Raw genomic sequence first — 23,053 nt, 5'->3', positions numbered from 1 at the left:
TGGGAATTCAATGTAATGGTTTTTAGTCATCTCCCAGAGTTCTTTTTCTGGGCATAGCTAGTTCAGTTCATTACTGCTCCATTAGAAATGATTTGGTTGATCTCGTTGCTGAGGATGGCCTGGTCCATCAGAACTGGTCATCATATAGTATTGTTGTTGAAGTATATAATGATCTCCTGGTCCTGCTCATTTCACTCAGCATCAGTTCGTGTAAGTCTCTCCAGGCCTTTCTGAAATCATCCTGTTGGTCATTTCTTACAGAACAGTAATATTCCATAATATTCATATATCACAATTTATTCAGCCATTCTCCAACTGATGGACATCCATTCAGTTTCCAGTTTCTAGCCACTACAAAAAGGGCTGCCACAAACATTTGTGCACATACAGGTCCCTTTCCCTTCTTTATAATCTCTTTGGGATATAATCCCAGTAGTAACACTGCTGGATCAAAGGGTATGCACAGTTTGATAACTTTTTGAGCATAGTTCCAAACTACTCTCCAAAATGGTTGGATTCGTTCACAACTCCACCAACAATGTATCAGTGTCTCCGTTTTCCCGCATCCCTTCCAACAATCATCATTATTTTTTCCTGTCATCTTAGCCAATCTGACAGGTGTATAGTGGTATCTTAGAGTTGTCTTAATTTGCATTTCTCTGATTAATAATGACTTGGAGCATCTTTTCATATGACTAGAAATAGTTTCAATTTCTTCATCTGAGAATTGTCTGTTCATATCCTTTGACCATTTTTCAATTGGAGAATGGCTTGATTTTTTATAAATTAGAGTTAATTCTCTATATATTTTGGAAATGAGGCCTTTATCAGAACTAAAGAGGCTTCTATCTGTGGTTTCTTCTCCTTATATCACCTCTGTGACCCTAAGACAATACTACTCTCAGGATACTAGTTCTATTGAGATAAATCCCAAATAGATAAATCACTCTCCTCCAGAAAATCTGTAATGGGCTGAAGCTCAAGTTGATGCACTGAGGTCCCAAGCACATGAGGCTAAATAGTAATTGGACCATACTCTATTAATATATATGCTTGGAGAAAGAATGGCCCCTGCCCACTCTTTGTGCAAGTCCTGATGTGTTGTATAGGAAATGATGATTTTGGTGGTTGGAGGCAAAGGGGTAGAGAAAGGAGAGGAAAGAGACGGCTGGCTGGCTTCTTGTCGCAGCTGCTCACATTGCTATCGTGATCCCCCTTCACCTCTGCTGGCTGAGTCCTGTCGCAGCTGCCCATATTGCTATCGCAATCCCCCTTCACCTCAAAAAGAATAAAGATTGAAGATTTTCCCTTAACCTGAATTCCTGACTCCGACTGATTTTAAAATACCCGGTCATCACAAAAGTCATTCTTACTCTAACTTCCAGATGTGGTTCCCTATGGTTGGGACCTTTTCCCTAACTAGAAAATAAGGGAGAAGAAGCAAACAGGAAGAAACAGCCCAGTAAATAAGTCAGAACTAGGACTAGAGTCTGGGATCTCTTGTCTTGCCATGTGACATTGGACTAGTACCTTTTTTGTAGCTCTCTGTTTCATCCTTCATAAAATAAGGGCTTTTGTCACAGGATCCCAAGATAGCTTCAGTTTCTAACTAGCTAGGATGCTGTTAACCTAAGCTATACTCCCTAGAATTGATTAAGCAGGCAAAAAAAAAAAAAAAAAAAAAAAAAAAAAGGTGGCCTGGGCATTTAGAACTGAGACAAGGATGGTAAGAAAGCCCTATCTCCAGACTCTAACTTCACAGCTAATGAATAGGAGTATATCATGTCCCCAGACTTTCTGGGAAACTGGTGAGCCACTCTGTTCATCTCAGCACTCCTTCATGCCATATTTGGAAGCTCTTGTCAAGTTGGTCTGATTACATGAACGGAAAGCAAATGGTAATTTCATCATGACTTCCAGCTTCCTTTTCAACCTGCTCATAGAATTATAAATTGAAGGAACTTCAGAGGTCATTGAGTGCAACACTGTCATTTTAAAAAGATAGAAGAGTTAAATAAATTACAAGCTGTATGATCTTGATTCAGTTCAGTGCCATATACACAATGAAACCCAGCTTCCCAAACTTTCCTTGTATTTCTTTTCTTCTTTGACCTTGATATGAAGTAACTTGATTAAAATTTTCAGTTACAAAATTCCTAGATATTTTTACAATTTCAAAACACAATGTTCCAGGGCAGTGGGAAGAGCCAAAGTGAATCCAGAGGCTCCATCCCCTCCCCACCCCAAGATTAGAAGAGCTTACACTAATTGTTCTCAATAAACAAAAATAATAAATGAACAGGCAAAAAAGAAGGAACCCAATCATAAAAACATACTATAGAAATAGGGAAGACTGGTATTCATCTTCAAAGGAACACAGTAAAATAAAAAAGTCTCTTCTACTCCAAAGAGTAACATAAAATTGCTATCTGACCAGAAAAAAAATTCTTATTGAACTCAAAAAAGACTTTAAAAGTCAAATGAGACTGAGAAAAATCTTAAAAATTAAATAAATAAAAAGCATTCAAGACAAACAAGAAAATTGTGGGGGGGGGAAGTTAACCAACTAGAATAGGACATACAGAGTTTAAAGAAGAAAATAATTGCTTGAAAATTAGAATTTGGCAGAGGAAAGATTAAGGGGAGGTATAAGAGGCCAATAAATAACAAAACAAAATATAAAGAATGAAAAAACAAAACAGAACGAGAAACACCTTATAAGAAAAATAACAGAGCTGGCAAAAATATAAGAATATAAATATAAGTATTGTAGTATAAGAAAATAAAAGAATAAATTGGCCTATCTGAAATCTGTGACCAAAAAATAAAAGAACCTTTGCAAAATAATGCAGAAAATAATCAAAGAAAGTTGTCCATGAGTGATAGAACATGAGAAGAAAGTAGAAATAGAAAAAAAAAATCCACCAATCATCATGTCAAAGAGATCCTTTAAAGAAAACATATAGGAATATTATAGGCAAATTTTGAAACCCTCAGATCAAAGTGAATATTTCTCAAGAAACAAAAACAATTCAAAATGCTGGCGCTCCAATTAGAAATATGTAGAATTTATCAGTAGTCACTTCAAAAAACTTCAAGTTCTGGAATCATATATACTGGCAATCAAAAGAACTAGGCCTGTGGCCAAAAAAATATATTCTGCAAAATTATCCATAATATCAAATGAAAAAAAAATAATTTGATGAGCTTGCAGATTTTCTAGACTTTGTCTCAACCAAATCTGAACTTAAGAGAAAATTTAACATATAAAAGCCAATACCAAAAATTAATTTCAAGGAACTCAACATGAACAAATCATTTATATATTGTGCATGGAAATGTATAACAAATGTTTAAGATTGACATCAGTAATTGGGTAGCTCAAAAGAAAAATTGGAGCAGCATTGAATATGATCTGATTCTAAAAAGCAATTCTGTCTAGGAAAAGATAAAAAATAGTAATAGTATTATACAAATGAGAAGCAGAGGAAGATCTGATAGAGGTATTAGAGAGGGGGAGGGCTTGTAAGTTAAGGAGTAGAATTAGAGTAGATGAGTTAGCAGGGATCGGAAATAACAGATATATGCAAACACTACAAGATCAGGAGTAGAATTTATTAGAAAAAAAAAAGTAAGGCTAGTAATCGCTGATCTTAGATAAAGTCAAACAAAGATTCAATCAAGAGAGAAATATATATTATATGTCAGCCATATTAATATTGTTTTAAATGCATGTTTACATGTGGTATGTATAAACATATCTATGCCTAAGTATAGCCTGCTTATGGGAAGGGGAAGGGGGGAAAAATAAAGTAAAAAGTTTTGCAGCAGAGAACAAAAAAATAACCTATGAGGAAGCAAAGAAAAGGTGGATACTAATGAATATAATTTCTTCTATCATTATATATGCTTTTTTGAAGCGGAAATTTATTGTTATATATATTGAATCCTCCCTGATGTTCTACTGAGTATATAACAATGTTCTGTTTTATTTTCTTTCCTTTTCTTTTTCTGTTTTTCTTTTTTATATTCTGTTTTTTATTTTTGTATTTATTGAAATTAATAAATTTTAAAAATATATTTCAAAATTTTTTAAATAAAATTGAGAATTGACTAGACTTATTTGTAAATCCATTAGATTTTATACCCCAGGGGGGAGAGAGTTTTCACCTCTTTTTCTATCTTCAAAATTTAACATGCTGCCTGGAACATAGTGAACACTTAATAGATGTTTATTGATTAATTGAAATATTTTTGTATATACTCAGTTGCTTTTGAAGTACTAATCTCTCTCATTCTATCTCCAGGATAATTCATGATATTATTTTGTTATTCATTCCATGTTTACAATAAATGCAATGACAATTTCCCCCAAAAAATGCCAAAGTAAAATTTAAATAATTTAATTATGAAATATGTTTTATTCTATTTTTAATTATGAAAATTTAAAATTATAAAACTGACAATAAATTAAGATGATTTTACATGAAATATTTTATAAGAATTAAATATTATCCAGCAGGACCTGACTTCATATATCTGCCATTACCTAGAAGACTTCATATTACTGTATGTAAAATATTTAGTTGACCATAAATAATATTTTGGTGAAATGGATTACAGTTTAGAAGATGATTAACAATATAATCACATATAATCAAAAAATTTCAATGCTGGATTTTTCTTTTTGAAAAAAGTTGCAATATTTGGCTTAACATCAAGGCAAACACAATCTTATATCTGGTTCCATATTAAGTTTGTTTCTGCATTTTTATTTTAAAACAAGAGTGAAGCAAAAAATTATTTCACAAGTTTGTGATTAAATATAGTAGGAAAATTTTATATGTCTTCTTGCTGAAGTAAATATTTATTTTTTTGCTATTAGCCAAACAAAAATGAATATCTAGTTTTAGGATTAAACATTCCTTTTCTACCAGCTAGTGGCAAATGCTGAAATGAGGATTATCAAGTGCAATTGCATGTATTGCTTCATTTTAATTATATATGTACATTTTTATATGTTGTGCATATACATACATGCACATAAATGTAATGTTTTGTGCATACCTATGTAAACACACTGGGTAACTACTTGTGCGTGCATGTATGCACACATGAGCATGTATTGTAAGCATACTGGTGTATTTGTGTGCATGCACACATATGTGTACTGTGCATAAGTGTACTGTCTATACATGCATATGTACATCTTGTGTAACATTTAACTGTGCATGTATATATTTAAATTTTCTATGTATATACATATGCACAGAAATTAATGTATATACATGTTGTAATGGCATATTATAGTGTGAATGTTACATATACATCCAGGGTATGAATTCACTTAACAGGATTAACGTAAAAAGTACAGGTATATGCATATATATATTTTGTATTTCACATATGTTCTATTTGGGTATATTGTACAGGTAGCAGGTATGTCCAAATATACAATTTTACATTCATATACAATTCACATGCATTTATATGTACTAATCTAGGTGAATATATATACATGTGTACTTGCATATATATGTATATGTACACCCAAGTACATTTGTGTATATGCATATGACAAAAAATAAACTGTGGCCCTGGTTTTCTGTCATTACTGTGTAGGAAAAAGAACTATGATAAAAAAGGAACTTTTGATGAGTTTTCCTGTTGCTCATGCTGAGAATATCTCTGCCCTCAACTATTTTTTTTATTTTATATAATAAAATAAGCATTTTCACAATAGAATATAATAAAAAAGATGATTGTACTCAAAGTGCAAATTTATTATGCATAATTTGCAATTCCCTTCAAATATACATCAAAATTACCATGTAGATTTCTTTTTTTGTTCCTACCTCCACTCTTTATCCCCTGCCCTAGAAATGACTTCCATTAGACACTCATACACTCACATATAAATTATTCTATACATATTACTATTTTTCACTTCTTTCTCTGGATGCAAATAATAACTTCATATGCATCCTATACTTAATTTGTATATTTATAATAATCAAATTAACTTATTCACTCAATGTCATTCCTATTTACTTGAAGCAAAAAGTTTATGCATGCTACTGAAGTCTGCAAAATTAAGCTTGAGACATGAGCATCTAGTTCCAATTTTTCCAACTAGTTCCTTGACCTGCCTAATGCAGACATTTTAAATTTCTATTTTTGTTTATTTCCTGATCTTTAACCCCTTATCTTCCCCTTTTGTTTTCTATAAAGTTCCACCATACTTCTCTTACTTGTGTGTTCACATTCTATATAAAGATGTTGAAACTCATGTTCTGGGCTCATTGAGTTGTATATTGTGAAATTTTTTCTCTAAGCATAATAAAACTGAAATATTACTATCTCTGAATTATTAATTCAGACAATGTTATATAATCAATGTGCCCTCAGGTAATTTCTAAAATTCAATTATTGGTGGCTATAAAGACTAGTTCCGATCAAGATCAAGTTTTCAAGCCCAGTAATTGTCCAGCATACACAAGGTAGATTTTACCTAGAAAGATTTATGGGCAAGAGAAAAAAATCTATCTGTAAAGTTGCAGTTCTACATTTTAAAAAAATTATAGAAAAAGGTTAATGCTCTGTGTACTTGTTTATATCATCTGTTTCTACTATATGTAAACAAGTGGACTCTGAGGGATCATTCATGATGATAATCTAACCTGAAGAGTACAGTGCTGTAATCAGGACTAAAAAGCAAATTCTTGGGTAAGGAATTTATTGTTTTAATTAGGAGGACCTGGCCTTTTTCTAGGTACATAGACTAAAATGTATATAAAGATCAAAATACAATTCCTTGTCCTAGGAAGGACATTTTGTAGGGTATGCTTAAGTTAATTGTTGAAACTTCATACCTAAAACAGCTGTCCCTGATCAGATTGTAAATCTGATGATAAAGTCAATAAATGGAGACTTCTATTTATCCTTTGAGTAAAATTTGAATAAAATTACAATAGATGGGGTAAAAATGAGAACATTTTCTTTTTTTAAAAAATTTTTTTACTCATTTTAAACTTACATACTTTATATACTAAAAGAAAACACTTCCATGCACACAAAACAAAAAAGAAAATTCACTATAAAACCATGAAACTCCATTTCATCTTAACTATTTTGGGGGAAAAACTATATAAAAAATACTACACTTCCTTTTGAGTTTACTTTTGTTCTCTGCTGTGTGCTTCCTATTTATTTCTCCTTTTCTCCCCATCTAACAATGGAAAAGTGTGCCATTGAACACAGATATGTGTATATTTATATGAACATACATATTTGTGTGTATGTATATATGCATGTATGTATATATGTGTGTAAAACCATATCATACTTTTTTTTTATTTTTCTGGAGATCTTCCTTCATAGGTCCTTTGTAGTTGATTAAAATATTTATTATGCTCAAAATAGTTTAGTTATTCACAGTTATTCTTCAAACAATATCACTGTTATTATATATGATGTTCTCTTGGTTCATCATTTTTCATAGCACAGTAGTATTCCACCACAATCATATTACAGTATTTATTTAGCCCATTCTTCAATTTATGTGTATCCCCTAAATTTCTATTTCTATTTTCTTCTATTTCTATTTCTATTTATAGCAACAAAGAGAGTTGCTATAAATATTTTAGAACATTTAGGTATTTTTTTTCCTTTTTCCCTGATTAACTTGGGAAATAGACTTAAGAGTGGTATAATGGTCAAAAGGTACATACCACTTTTGGGGATGTAATTCTAAATTGCTCTCCAAAATGTTTGCATCAAATCACAGTGCCACCAACAATGTACATGTCCCAATTTTTCCACTATCCCTCCAACATTTGTCATTTTCTCTATAAGTTTAGCCCATCTTATAAATAAGAGATGATATGTCAAAGCATAATTTATATTTCTCTAATCAATAATTTTAGAGCAGTTTTCATATGACTACATATACTTTTGATTTCTTCCTCCAAAAACTGCCTATTCCTGTCCTTTGACCATTTGCCAATTAAGGAATTACTTGTATCCTTGTAAATTTGACAATGATCTCTATATATTTAACATATGAGACATTAATCTGAGAAACTATTAATTTTTCCCAGTTTTCTTCTTTCCTTCTAATTTTGTCTACATTGACTTGATTTGTACATCTTTTTTTTTTAATTTAATACAATCAAAATTATCTATTTTATACCTCAAATGATTTCTGTTTCAATTGAGCACAGGGGGAGGTGACTGAACACAGAGACCCAGGGCAGTGTGGCATCCGTGCGCCAGGGAATCTACCAGGGAAACACAGCAGCATTGGCTACTCTGTCCTGGTTGGTTACAAACCAGTGGATTAGCAGATTAGCTGTTAGACATTCAACACAAATTCAAAAGGAAAAAATAAGCCTCTGAACCCTAGAATAATGTGGGTCTTGGCCACACCTATCCAGCACTGGAAAGTAGTTAGGTGCTCTGTCCCAGGGTAGCTTAAAGTCACTTTCTCCTGTACAGAAAGCTTGGAACAATTTAACAGACCTCAATCTTAAAAAAAAAAAAAAAAAAAAAAAAAGCAATTCTTCAACAATGAGATGATTCAAACTAGTTGCACTTGTTCAGCAATGAAGAAAGCCATATATACTCAGAGAGAGAACTATGGGAAGTGAGTGTGGACCACAACATAGCATTTTCACTCTTTCTGTTATTGTTTGCTTGCATTTTTGTTTTCCTTATCAGTTTTTTTTGTGATGACCGCGTATTTTAAAATCAGCCGGAGTCAGGAATTCAGGTGAGGCGAAAATCGTCAATCTTGCTAGACCAGAAGCCAGGAGACCAGCAGCCACCAGAGTCAAACCCAGCCCCAATCTCTCTCAGCCTCTCTTCCTGCCCCTGTGCCTCCACCCACCAAAATCGTTATTTCCTATACAATACAATCAGGACTTGCACAGAGAGTGGGTGGGGGCCATTCTTTCCCCAAGCATATATATTAATAGAGTATAGTCCAATTACTATTTAGCCTCACGTGCTTGGGACCTCAGTGCATCAACTCAAGCCTCAGCCCATTACATCTCCCGCTTTCTTTTGTTTTAGAACACAGGTGGTCATGCCATCCCTAACTCCTCAGAGAGGTCAGAGCCCCCAAGGGGAGGTGATCACACCCTCCCTGACTTCTCAGGAAAGGAGGTGATCACGACCCCCCCCACCCCCGACTTCTCAGGAAGGGAGGTGAAAGCACTAAAATGGAGATGATCACGCCCTCCCTGACATCTCAGGAAGGGAGATGAAAAGCACCAAAGGGAAGTGGGGGTTGCTAGCAGGTTTCTGGGCTGAAGGGTCTTATTATGCACAAACCCATCAGCATGGGAAGTATTACACAAGCACATAGCAATAATGCAGAGGCTATTAGGGATGACCCTCCCCTCAGTCAGTGCAGGCTCGATGTGGTGTAACAAACATGAATTGTACACGCAAGTAGCAGAATAGCAAACAATATAAATCAACATGGTGTTGTAAAAAATCGACAGAAGTCCTAGAAGGAGGGTATGTAAACAACAGTCACACATACACCTTCTTCAGCAGCCAAGAAATAGTCCAAAACCAATCTATTGTCCATTACTTCACATGTCAGGGAATCCAATGATCCCCCTAAGTTTTTAAAGTCCTGCAAAAGTCTTTTTATGTGTTATTTTTCTTGTGCAGTAAGATAACTTATAAATATGCATACATATATTGGATTTAACATACATTTTAACATATTTAACATGTATTGGACTACCTGCCATCTAGGGGAAGGAGTGGGGGCAAAGAGGGGAAATTTTGGAACAGAAGGTTTTGCAAGGATCAGTGTTGAAAAATTACCCATGCATATATTTTGTAAATAAAAAGCTATAATAAAAAAGAGCAAAAAGGCAAAAAGAAATCTGACCATAGATAGCTTTTGTGGAGAAAGAGAACAGACCTCAAACCCTGAGTACACAAAAGCTATCTATGGTCAGATTTCTTTTTGCCTTTTTGCTCTTTTTATTTTATTATAGCTTTTTTTTTTTTACAAAATATATGCATAGGTAGATTTTAAAGTTGGACTGGATCAGCTTTGAGGAGTCTTCTTTCTCGTAATCTATGGATCTAACAATTAGAATAGGCAATCAGGAAACAAAACTCTCACTTTTTACAGATGATATGATGGTATACTTGTAGAATCCTAAGGAATTAACTGAAAACCTACTTGAAACAATTACTAACTTTAGCAAAGTCATTGGATATAAAATAAATCCATATAAATCATTAGTATTTTTATATATTGCCACAAAGCCCAGCAGTAAGATAAAGAAATTCCATTTAAAATAGTTGTGGAGATTATAAAATATTTGGGAGTCTACCTGCCAAAACAAAGCCAGTAACTGTATGAATACAATTAGAAAACACCTTTCATACTTATAAAATCATATCTAAACAGTTGGGGAAATATCAATTGCTCTTAAGCTAATTCATCTGAAAAAAATCTCATCTTAAAAAAAATTCATCTGAAAGAATAAAAGATCAAGAATATCAAAGGAATGAATGAAAAAAATGAAGTGGCCTAATCATTCCAGATTTAAATCTATATTAAAAGCATCAATCATCAAAATTATTTGGTATCACTAAGAAAGAGAATAGTATATCAGTGGATCAGATTAGGTATACAACACACAGCGGTAAATGACTGTAATAATCTACAGTTTGATAAACCCCAAAACTCCAACTTCTGAGATAAAATCTCACTATTTGACAAAAACTGCTGGGAAAACTGGAAAATAGTATGGCAAAAATTAAGCATAGACCAACATTTCATGTTGTAAACAAGATAAAGTTAAAATGGGCATATGACTTAGACTATTGCTTAATACTTTAAACAAATTAGAAAAGCAAAGAATTGTGTATTTGTCAGATTTATGGAGAAAGGAAAAATTTATGACAAAACAAGAGATAAAAAACAGTACAAAATGCAAAAGGAATGATTTTGATTAAATTAAACTAAAAAAGTTTTGCAGAAACAATATTTGGGGATTTCTTGGTAAAGATACCAAAGTGGTTTGCCCTTTCTCTCTACAGCTAATTTTAGTTGAGCAAAGAGGTGCCCAAGGTCACACAGCTAGTAAGGCTGAGACTGAATTTGAACTCATGAAGATGAGTTCAGTCTCTACACACATACATTCACTGTACTCACTAGCTCACCCCTTCCCTTCATAAGGAAGGCTGTCTGTCCAGTAAGAAAGGATGTAGAAGCAGGTGTTATTATCCCCATTTTACAGATTAGAAAAATGAAGCAAACAGGAGTTAATTGAATTGTGCAAGGTGTACCAGCTAGTGTCTGAAGCCAGATTAAAATATATTTGATCAATACTGGAGTAAAATAGGGATTAACTGAAATACACAAAATATTAAATGAGGGGAAAGAGTTGGATTTCTATGTGAATTTTAGATCTTTTCCAATCACCTTCAAAAATAAGGCCTTCCCTTTTAGATTGCCTTCTATTTATCATGTATTTTAAAAAAGTATGTACTGGCAGGGAATTTAAATTTAACCTTGCTATTATTACTAACAAATGTAATATTAAGTGTCCTTCTGTTTAAATAATCATAGTAAACTTAAAATTCTAGTAATGTCCTATGTACTCTCAATTTGGTTGAGTTGAGTCTTGACACTAGGACCTTTTTCATTGTAAACAGATCTAGCTTAACCTAGCCACAGTTATTGGATGTCCTTGCAATTCTCATTGAGATTTATGTTGTGTTAGATCATGAAGAGTAAAACATCCAGAATCATATGAGTTTTCTTATTCTCATTGTAGAGGACAGCTTTTACCATAGAATTAGGTAAGACCACCACTTTTTTTCTCTTGAAATTACCAAATTCTTTTCTCTTGAAAGTATAAAAACCTTTTCTGTAAGTTTTTTTGTTGGACATCCATGATAACAAATACATGGGTGACTCAAGCACTTGAAACCTTCAGATCTCAATCAAAGATGCTTTTTTCTCCATTTACATGTCTGATTTATTTCCTGACCAAAAAGTACATAATTGTATATGATTTCTTCCATTAGATTGCTAACTCCTTGAAAACAGGTCCTGTTTTTGCTTTTCTTTGGCTACCTAGCACTTAGCAGGATGGTCTAATGATTCTCTGGGAATGATAAACTGTGATAACCACTGAACATAAGGAGCTTTGTTTTAACTGGCAATTTTCTCACTTCTGTTCCAGTATACTTAATACATCCAGCACTTGGCTTCCTGTTCTGACTCTTGGATGGAGTCTATGCCCTACCAGGTTCTAAGATCCCAATCAACATAAGATTATTTGTTTGAATTCTTATTTAATAGAAGAATAATATTGAGAAATCATACCAAAGTTTATGAGATGTAGCTAAAGCAGACCTTTCTAAAAGAATTACTCTTATAAAACTTTGGGCAAGTCTTTAAGCATTTAGTATTTATTTATTTAAACATTAAGTATTTAAAGCATTTCCCAGTTTGCAAAGTGCTTGAATCATCCTTTGAAGTGTAAAGAAGGCAAGTAAGAGAAGAGATACATTAGACTCTAGTTTCTCAGATGCTTCATTAGTCAAGGAGGAATGGGATGGGAAAATAGCAACGATTTGTGATCAGAAGACCTAAGTTCAAATCCTGAGTTTGAATTTGCTGGTTATATGATTATAACCAAGCCATTAACCACTCTGCAAAACAAAGAAAGATTTAGCACTGAAAAAAGCTTTAGAACTTCTATATAATCAGCATGTCATATAGAGAACGAATGACAGAAATCCAGTCAAAGTGAGCACCAGTCATATTTCCTTTTTCTCCCAGCATTTTTAAACTTTAGGAATAGGAGAATTTTATGTATCCAATTGACTCTTTGTTAATTCCCTAGTTGGTCCTTTATGTGTAAGTGCCTGTTCAGTATACCTTTCATTATCCTGCCCCACCACTGCACACCACTGAATCCCAAAAGAATCACATTACCCCAAAGCTGTAGATTCTTTTTGTTTGTTTCCTCAAACCCAAGAGCTCACCTTCCTGCTCTCCCCCCTTGGGCTGGCACTTGGAAACGAAAGTCCTCAAGGTATTTATGGTGTTTGCTATGTTAAAGTCTAAGCTATCTAGAGAAAGAATAGACAGATTGGGATAGTTGGGATCTCAATATGAGTCTTTTCTTTTATAGACTCTACCCATTGGTATTGAATTCCTTCTGACTATCTTAGTATCCTCTTTCCTTACTCACATTCCATTAAAATCCATTAGCCCTGGAACTGAAGCACTTGGAAGAGATTCTTCAGAAGAAGGCAAACTGGAAGTCATCATAAGCAGGTTGGTATCTGAGATGAATTTAACTGGAGATTCTTGGCTAAATAGAAAAAGGCAATAAAATGAGCTTCCCTCTAGTGCTTAGGTATGTTGCAGGAAAGAAATGGACAGCAAGAAGGCTTCACTGCATCAGTGCCCAGCTATTAAATGAACAAGTTAGATTAAATTATCTGCAAGGTCCCTTCCAGTTCTATATCCTGAGATTTTAAGTTGATTGAAAGACTATCCCAATCATGATAATTCTCTGATCTTCAGCTCTGATATCATAAGAAGCCAGGAACAGTATAAACTCTATTTGGTGCATTTGTTCTATGGTTCTACGAGCCCATCACAGCTAGAAAGAACCGTAGCAATTATTTTAATCCAAATCTTTCCTGTCTACACTTCCTCCCTTCCCCCCAGTAAAGGGATCACTCTCTAGTCTGATTAAATAAATGCTCATGGGATCTCAGTACCTACTAAAGAATGATTCCATTGTGAAAAAATTGAATTACTGGCAAATTCTGCCTTGGTTAGTCTCCCTCATTGTAATTTCTATGAGTTAGATTTTGCCCTTTGAGTAAATAAAAAAGAGGACACTATATTGGGAGAACTTACTTAAATTGTTTCATTTCAGTCTCATTCATATCTAAAAGTGAACCTTTTTTCTTTTGGCTAAATGGAAATGATAGTTTCCAGGTGGAAGCCCAACAATCAGGATCATCTCAACACCCTTGCTTTCTGTCTGATAAAACATCAGATTTTTGAGCCAAAACCTTCCTATGCATCTATTCACCAAATAAAGAACCATAGAATTTATGTTGTTAAAGGATTTAAGAAATTATTGCAATCAATGAAGGAATCTCTTTTATAAGATCCCTATAATCCAGCCTTTAATTGGAACCTTTGACAACAGAGAAGGTACTAAAGTAACAAGCTTTCCACTGAGTTTTTGGGTTAGTTCTAAGTGTTTGAAAGTCATGGGAAAGAATCTTCAGGGCAAAGTATTCTTTTCTTCAGGTTAAACCTCCCCACTTCAATTAATCCTCATATATTATGGTTTCTCTCACCACCCTGGTTGCCCTTCTCTTTACAAAGTCTAGTTCTAGGCACCTTTTACAAAGAACTTGGACAAAATGGGCAAAGTGTTCCAAGTACTGTCTGATCAAGGTAGAGCACAGCAAAATCATGATCTCCATTGGTCCAGTTCAAGGAGCATATCATACACAAGAAAAATTCTGATCCCCAAAGTTGTAAGTAGTACCTCCCCTAACGTACTTCAGTGTGTATATGTATATGTGTGTGTGTATACACACAAAAATATATGCTACATATATGCATATAGAGATATAGATATTTCTTAAATTAGAACATAGTTTACTGGAAGTTATTTCTGTTTTTGTTATTGTTGTCTGTTTATTTTCTTTTCCTGGAGATATTCAGCACCTTATTTTAGTAGTTGACATATAATAGATGCTTAATAAATACTTTAAGGAAAACATAATTTTAGGCACATAATTTATTGGCAGGTATGAAGGGCAAATAAGGAATTCCTGGTGTGGAAAACTTCCTCCCCTGATATAGAAAAACAATTATTTTATAAACTATAGACTCCTTTTCAAAAATGGAATTTTTTAAAGTGATCTCATTCTGGAATTTTACCAATGTCAAACTATTGAGTAATAATGAGCTTATAGTCTACCAAAATCCCCAGGGCTTCTCCAATGTTAACTATTTATTTTTTCTCCCTCACACTTTACTTGGGCATGTGTTTTTTGAACCTTGTCTCCTTCTTCTAGATGTGTTCCCATTTATGTCCTTCCTAAGATATAGTGCCTATATTTGAACACAATGATCAGTCAAATCATAGAGCAAGTTCCTAGATTCACAACTCTACACTAGATGAGACTAAAGAAAATGAAGTCCAGTTCATATTTCCCTCAAATAATATTGGTAACATAGGAGTGAACATGAAGCACCCACTTAAATAATTATGCCTCAGTGTGGCATTTAACGTCTACTGCATCATGATATGAGATACAATGAACTTGAGAAGGATTCAGAGCTATAGTAGATCTTGGCAGCCTCATCATAAAAAGGCTCAATGGTTAGATGAGGAAACTGAGGCATAGAATTTTTCCAGGATTATGTAACTAATAAGTGTCTGAGGTCACATTTGAACTCAGGATAATAAGTCTTACTGACTTCAGATTCAGCAGTCAATTCACTATGCTACCTAACTCCAACTATATAAAACCAAAAAGCTAAATTAAAACAACTTGCCCTGGGTCACAGAGTTAGTATATAAAAGAAGTAACTGTTGAAACAAGATTAAAGTTTTGTGACCCTTCACTTCTCTAGACTTGTTTCTTCATTTTCAGTAGAGTATTAAGACAATGGTCTTTTTCAAAGGTCCCTTTTCTGTCTAGGTGACTTTTATGCTAATTCTGATTTCCTAAGCTATATAGATTTCTAAAAACAGGCCATTCTCAAGAAAAAAAAGGAAATAATTAGGGAGGGAGGAATGAAACCAACTTGGTCACTCAGTAAACTCTTGGAACATATTAATATCCCAACCAGCAGGGGAAAACTGTCAGGATTCTGAACTCCTCTTTCCAACTGTTTACTAAGAGTTGAACATATAGATTCATTCCTTTAAGAGGTATTTCTTCTATCCCTCAAAAAGTAATCCCTAGCCCTGAGTTTCCACTGAGTGCTATATATTTATCTTCTACTCCTAATTCTCCCAAACAATATTATAACTACAATTGCATTTAGATAGAACTGTTTTTAGAAGGAAAGAATAGATACCAAATAAACTTCTCCCAATGAATCAAACTCTGAGAAACAATTATTTCCCTAGTTCTTCCAACCTAGTATATAAATTTAGATATAATATGAAATTATGTGTAGGCTTATAGGGGGTGGAATATTTGTAGAGATGTAACTACGGAAGGCTAGCCAGGATTTTTCCCCAAACATTGATATCTAGGGGTTGGGGTGGGAAAGAGGAGATTTGTCTTCCTCAAGAATTGGTAGATCTCATTCTATACCCTCTTTGCCATTGTGCTCCTACAGGAATTTTTAGAAGGATAAGATAGATCTAGGGAGAGGGCAAAGAAGAAGGTTTATAGACTGGTATACTATGAGGAAATAAAGGGCAAACCATCTCACCTTCTGGTGTAAATGGCCTTGGGACACAAGGGCATTTTTGATGTCATAGGAAAATCACATTGCTCAGAAGTGTCTGATCAGTGGAAGCCAATACCATCTTCATTCCTTAGACCAATGAGTGCCTCATCTCTATACTTTGCTAAGGGTAGCAAAACTATTTTCTTTGTATAATATCCTTAGTTTAGGGATACAATCCCTATCTTTTAAGAAGTTGGACACCCATCACTGGAGTCCTTGAGGGCCCTTTATGGCCCTCTGAGAACCACAAAAGGATACTTGCTCCCTAAGAATCACCTCCTCCAACCCACACCATCTTATCTTCTAATACCCCAGCTGGTCTCTTCAGAGGTAGTAGAAGCCTCAGCAGTTTTTGTCACAGGTCTCTAGGAATTGGTTATATAGTTCTCTCTTTTGTGACGTATCCCCATTGTTCATGACCTCAGTGTCATCTTGTGAGATAGTCCTTTAATTCTTATAGATAGATTGTAGAAAAGCCAGCTACAAAGTTCTTTTTGTATAATACTGTTGATAATAACACTGTTAATAATAAAGCTATCCATCTTGCTTTCAGGAAAAAGCCTTTGACAATATCTATAATATTCTCCTATGAAAGAGAGAGGTGGGAAGGAAAGAGAGAAAAAGAGGGACAGGGAAAGAGAGAGGGAAAGAGAAAGGGATAGGCAGGGAAGGAGGGAGAGAGGAAGGAAAAAAAAGAAAGAAAATAAATTCAGTTAATCTAATAAAATATTGCATTTGTTATCACCTTTGATTCCCAACAACTCCATAAGGTGAGCCCTATTATTATCTCGATTTTACAGATGAGGAAATTGAGGCTGAGAGATGTGGTTGTGGTTTGATTTGTCCAGGATCATACAGCAGGCAAGTGTCTGAGAAAGGATTTCAACTCAGGTCTTCTTGACTTCAGCAGCTAAATTTGATTATGATTTTTTCTTAAAGACCCCATGCTGTCTCTTATTCATTATGCTTTCCTTTCTATATATTCAAAAGCCTTTATGCTAGAATTTTGCTAAGAATGGAAGCAAAGATCACTGATTCTTACTTTAAAATTTGGGATATTTTCCATAATCCAGTACCATGCAACCATTTTCCCCCAAAAAAAAACCTATCACATTCACATTTTTTGGAATATATTTTGTCTATTCCTGGTGAGTTGAAGCCATTAGAGGAAGTTAGATGGTCTGGAGTTCTAATTGAAATCTTCTGTAAAGATTGTGTATTATCACAAGAGTTCTTTTGGGGAGGGGGAAGTTGGGATGATGTTAAAAGAGTTAGTAAACTAAAAGATCAGAGAAAGTCCTACACATAAAATGCCTGGATTTTAGCAAAATGCTTTTTTTAAATGAATAGGCTGCCTTTATAAGAAGTTAACTCTCCATCAACAGATGATCATTTGAAAGGTTATCTAGTCAAACTTCCAACCTACTCAATAAATATTAAGTGCCTTTTATATGCCAGGTTCAGAGAATATACAAATAAGAAAAGAACATGAGCTTCTTGAAAGTAGAGATTATTTGAATTAGAGAAGACAAATACTTAAATATGAACATATGGTAGAATTGACATTCCTTTCTATCTAGGCAGGGGCTGAAATATATGACTTGCAAACACAGTGCATGCCCAGGTGGCTCCTCAAAGAGCAGGCATCCTAGAAACAATCCTATTGAGGAGAATTATATTCCATAATTATCTCTAGAATCTTCATTCCTAAATAGTGTGTTTCCTATTAAAACAAATCAGCAAAGTAAATGTTAATTCTTAATCATGAAACATTTAGTAAACAAAAGGCAAAGCATAAATAACCACCCAATGATATACCCCATAAACCTGGATTACAATCTCACAATTTACACAGTATACGACACAGGCATAAGTTTACATTAACCTGCTAGTGACAGTGACAAAAGAGTTGAGAAACCCATATGCCAGGGCCATTCAACTATGAACTACAAGCCACAATGTCCTTATTCTTTTGGGGGAACAATAACCATGGGTCATGTGCTGAATGGAACCATTCCTTTTCTGGACTTCTCTACTCTTTTCTTAATGAAACGGCTTCTCAGATACTCTTGTGTTACTGAAATAGAGTTAAGCATTTTAGAGAACACCAACCATGTTCCCTTAACTCCCTTACATACTAATGTAGCTTTCTACTTATTCAGAGAAAGGTAGTTCTCTTAAAACTTAAATCAGCAAATCTGAAAGAGAATAAATAGTAGTTAAGGAGGAAAGGTTAGGATCTAGAAAGACTTCATAGAGAGCATTCCTGAGCTACATGTTGAGAGAGAGAAAAAGAGAGAGAGAGAGAGAGAGAGAGAGAGAGAGAGAGAGAGAGAGAGAGAGAGAGAGAGAGAGAGTGAGAGAGAAAGAGAGAGAGAGAATGAGGTAGAAATGAAGAAACAACGTATTCTAGAGATGAAGGCCAAACAATATAAAGGAGCAGAAAGGGGAGGTAGAGTTGTGTTCACATAGAGAAAATCAATCTGACTAGAATCTAGACAAACTCTCTATAGACCATCTAAAAGTCAAAAAACCTTAACAGTTGTCTAAAATGGAGAACTTAACAGACCTTTCTAGGTAATTTTGGCCATGAGAAAAATCTTCACACACACACAAATTGCCCTGAATTAAATAATTGTATAGAAAAAAATTCAAAAAACTTCATTTCTTCAATAGCTAGAAACAATGGCAGACTAAGGCAAAACAAAACTAGGGAAAGAAAAGAAAAAAGACTTTGTAGGTGAGCCTACCATGAATAAAGAAGGGAATAAGGCTATGTCACCATAATGAAGATCCCTATTACTGATTTTCCTGAAGTTAGTGGAAACTTTATCAGTTATTACATCCTACAGCAGGCTTGATGTGGCAAACTATTGAAGAGGATTCATTTTTAAAGGTGAGGAAATGGTTCTTAAAAACATCCTTAAGTTCTAAGGATGACAAACAAGTCTGAAGTCTTAAGAAGAAGGTTGCCAAGAAGAAGGAGATTCATATATTGTTAATAGCACTTGTTAGCAATCTTTTTAATATGAAAAAAATCTTGAAACCTCTGATCCTCAGTTTTCTCATATGTAAAATAAAGTTAAAGTAGATCAGGAGTGTCAAATACACGGTAGACAGACTATACGAGGCCCACAGTACTCCTGAATGCAGCCCAAACCAGATATTGGAAAATATTCAAAAAATAAATAAAATTTCAATAAAATAGGTCACATTAACATGTGATTTTTAAGTTAAATATGTGGCCTGCATGGATTCTTATGTATGGTTCAGCAACTATTATTTCTATCTGAGCTTGATAGAAGTGGACTAGATGACCTCGTCTTCCTTGATATCTAACCCAAGAACCTAGAGAACTTAACACTTTCACCAGCAGAGACTCAGATTCCTCATAATCTAATTGATAGTTGCCTCAGTTAGCAATTACATCTAGATCTGGCTCAAGCCATGTTTTATTTACTTCATACCATAACCATATTCTGAACAACTGCCTTCTATTGCTAGTATATCCTTCTTTCTTTATCCTCTTCCAGTTTTGTATCATAAACAAAAAAGTTATCATTGGCATTGGAAATGGTGCATCAATCTACTCTCCTAGCTGTAGGGGATTAAGATAGCTGAATTCATCCCAAGAACTTTTCAAATCAAAATGCCCAAAATAGCAGCTACCCTGAAGTCTTTACTCCCCTGTGGATATAATCTCCAAATACTGGTCCCTGCTCCAAAAGTAATTTCTATTTTTGCTTTTCTATTTATATCCCCAACACTTAGTATGAGAAATTTTGTTGGTTATCAGTTATGTCCAACCCTAAGTGACCCCATAGATTTTGACCAAGGCATTATCTTGGCAAAGATTTTGAAGTGGTGTGCTATTTCTTTCTTCAGTGTGTCCTCATTTTGCAAATGAGAAACTGAGGCAAAAAGGGATAAAGTGATTTGCCCAGGGTCACAAAGTAAATGTCTGAAGCTAAATTTGAACTTAGATCTTCCTGACTTGAGGCCCAGTGCTCTATCCAGTATACCATCTACCTGACCCAACTTGACACAGTAAGAGCTTAATAAATGCTTTGCCATTCATTCCTTTAAAATCTATGATTTCACAAATATCACTTTTATCAACAAGGTAGGACATAGGTCTTAAATAAAATATTGATTCAAAGCTGTTTAGTTCTTTCAATAATCCAAAGATGGTTCAGAGTGAAAAAAAAGAGTTCTTCAGCATCTCAACATGCTCTGGAAAGGACTATCAAATTAGTATGGTTCAAGGCAGCCACACCTACAACAATAAGTCATCACAAAGTTATTGGCTTGCAAGTCATTTTTTAGCGACCTATAAAGTCTGTCGATAAGTGACTAGGAAAGATATAATTAGAATTACTGGAAAAGTCATCTGAAGCTCAATAATACTAAGAACAGTTAATACTCACAAGGCTGGAGTATAGTATTTCCCTCGATTATGACAGAAAGACAGCACAGTAGAGTAGGGAGAGCACAGGATTCAGGAACAAGAACTTATATTCCATTGCAACTTATTACCTGTGTGTGACCATGAGCGAGTTATCTCCCTTTAATAGAAAAGAACACTCAGAAAAATTTATGTTAGTACTATCTATGACATAAAGTTGTGGAAAAGCATTATGTAAATAAAAGACATAATTAGGGTTATCATGATTCCTGAATACCTGACTACTATTCAGGGTCAATTTTCTTATCTATATAAAAAAATTGTTTTCAATGTGGTATACAAAATGAATTCAAGAATCTTACAATGAAGTGACCTCTTTATGGCTCCTCTAATAACTTTCCTTTCTTCAGTGATTATTTTTTAAAAGGATGAAAAATATAGCCCAACAGACCGGGAGCTAAAAGAACCAGGCAAGCTTTTCTTGTGACATTTTTGCTGTTTTCACAAGAAAGAAAGTTCCTGTCAGATGCTAGAATTGCCATTCAATCATACATCACCTGCTACATTTGTCCTCATGGGCATCCCAGGTTTAGAAGTGACTCACCTCTGGTTGCTGGCACCACTAGGCACCATGTATGTTGTGACTTTGGTAGGAAACAGCCTCATTCTGACAGTGATCTGGGTTGATCCAGCCTTGCATGAGCCCATGTACTACTTCCTGTGCATCCTGGCTATTGTGGACATTGTTATGGCAACCTCTGTGGTCCCAAAGATGCTAAACATCTTCTGGTCAGGTGATGGAATTATTGGCTTTGCTGCCTGCTTCACTCAAATGTATATTGTCCATGCAGCCACAGCTGTGGAAACAGGGCTTTTATTGGCTATGGCCTTTGACCGATATGTGGCCATCTGCAGACCCTTGCACTATCAGACCATCCTTACACAACGAACAATGATAGGAATTGGTGTGGCAATTATCCTTAGAGCTGCCACATTCATGACACCTCTAAGCTGGATGGTGAGCCACCTGCCTTTCTGTGGCTCTCTGATGGTTCCTCATTCATACTGTGAACACATGGCTGTGGCTAAGCTGGGATGCGCTGACCACATGCCAAGCAACCTCTATAGCCTGATTGGTTCCTCAATCATTGTAGGCATTGATGTGATCTTCATTGCCACCTCCTATAGCCTGATCCTTCAGGCTGTCTTCCGTCTCTCCTGCAGGGATGCCCAGCTCAAAGCATTAAGCACGTGTGGTTCCCATGTTGGAGTTATGGCCCTCTATTATCTACCAGGGATGGTTTCCATCTATGTGGCCTGGTTTGGACAGGACTTGGTTCCCCTGCCTGTCCAAGTCCTGTTAGCTGACTTCTATCTGGTTATCCCACCCACTCTAAATCCTCTCATCTATGGCTTAAGGACTAAACAGATACGCGGTCGGGGATGGAGTATGCTGGAGAGCTGCCTCCCTGGCCAGACCCATTGAAATTACTAGAAAGTATAAAATACATAAAGGTCTTAAGCAAAGATGCTTCATACAAGAACAAAGGTGGTATAAAAATGACTTCAAACTAGTTAGAACCTGAGTGATGGAGAAAGATTTCACAAACAGGCTTCAGTCACCATGACTTCACCTTTATCTGAATGATTTTCATTTCCCTTTCCAGCCTTGATCTTTATCCATTTCTAGCTACATGCAGGATACTTCTACTTGGAAGTTCTGTTGGGACTAAACTTATTATCTCCTTCTGAAGAAATTGTGTTGATGATATTTGCCATTGTCTTCCTCAACTGGACTCTAAATGTTTTAATACTGATCATTTTTCTCATTTTGCATTGATTTTTCACTTTGTAATGAAATACAGAATAAAATTCCTCATCCTAGAATTTAAGACCTTCCACTCTACTGCAATTTACCTTTCCAAGCAAATTTCACAATTTCCTTTTATGTACTATGCCTCAGCTAAATTTTATTTCAAAATCTATCCTGTCTCCTTGCCTTTATATATAGCATCATCTATCACACACACACACACACACACACACACACACACACACATACATTCTTCCACTCATCATGTTTCCCAAATTTCAAGACCTGCTTTAAATGGCAACTGATTTCTTCTTTGATTCCTTGATTCAAGAAAAGCATC

At 34.8% G+C, this 23,053-nt stretch overlaps 1 protein-coding gene across 1 annotated transcript; it reads left to right on the top strand.

The window, feature by feature from the left end:
- The first annotated feature begins 21,426 nt into the window (after positions 1-21,426).
- LOC100917582 (olfactory receptor 52I2-like) lies at positions 21,427-22,386 on the top strand. Its single transcript, XM_003764736.1, has one exon. The coding sequence runs from the start codon at positions 21,427-21,429 to the stop codon at positions 22,384-22,386; it is 960 nt and encodes a 319-aa protein (XP_003764784.1).
- Positions 22,387-23,053: the final 667 nt, after the last annotated feature.

The sequence above is a fragment of the Sarcophilus harrisii genome, chromosome 3 (assembly GCF_902635505.1).
Source record: "Sarcophilus harrisii chromosome 3, mSarHar1.11, whole genome shotgun sequence".
Classification (NCBI taxonomy): Eukaryota; Metazoa; Chordata; class Mammalia; order Dasyuromorphia; family Dasyuridae; genus Sarcophilus; species Sarcophilus harrisii.
Note: the sequence above shows the minus strand (reverse complement) of the source record. Positions and strands in the feature narration are given on the sequence as shown.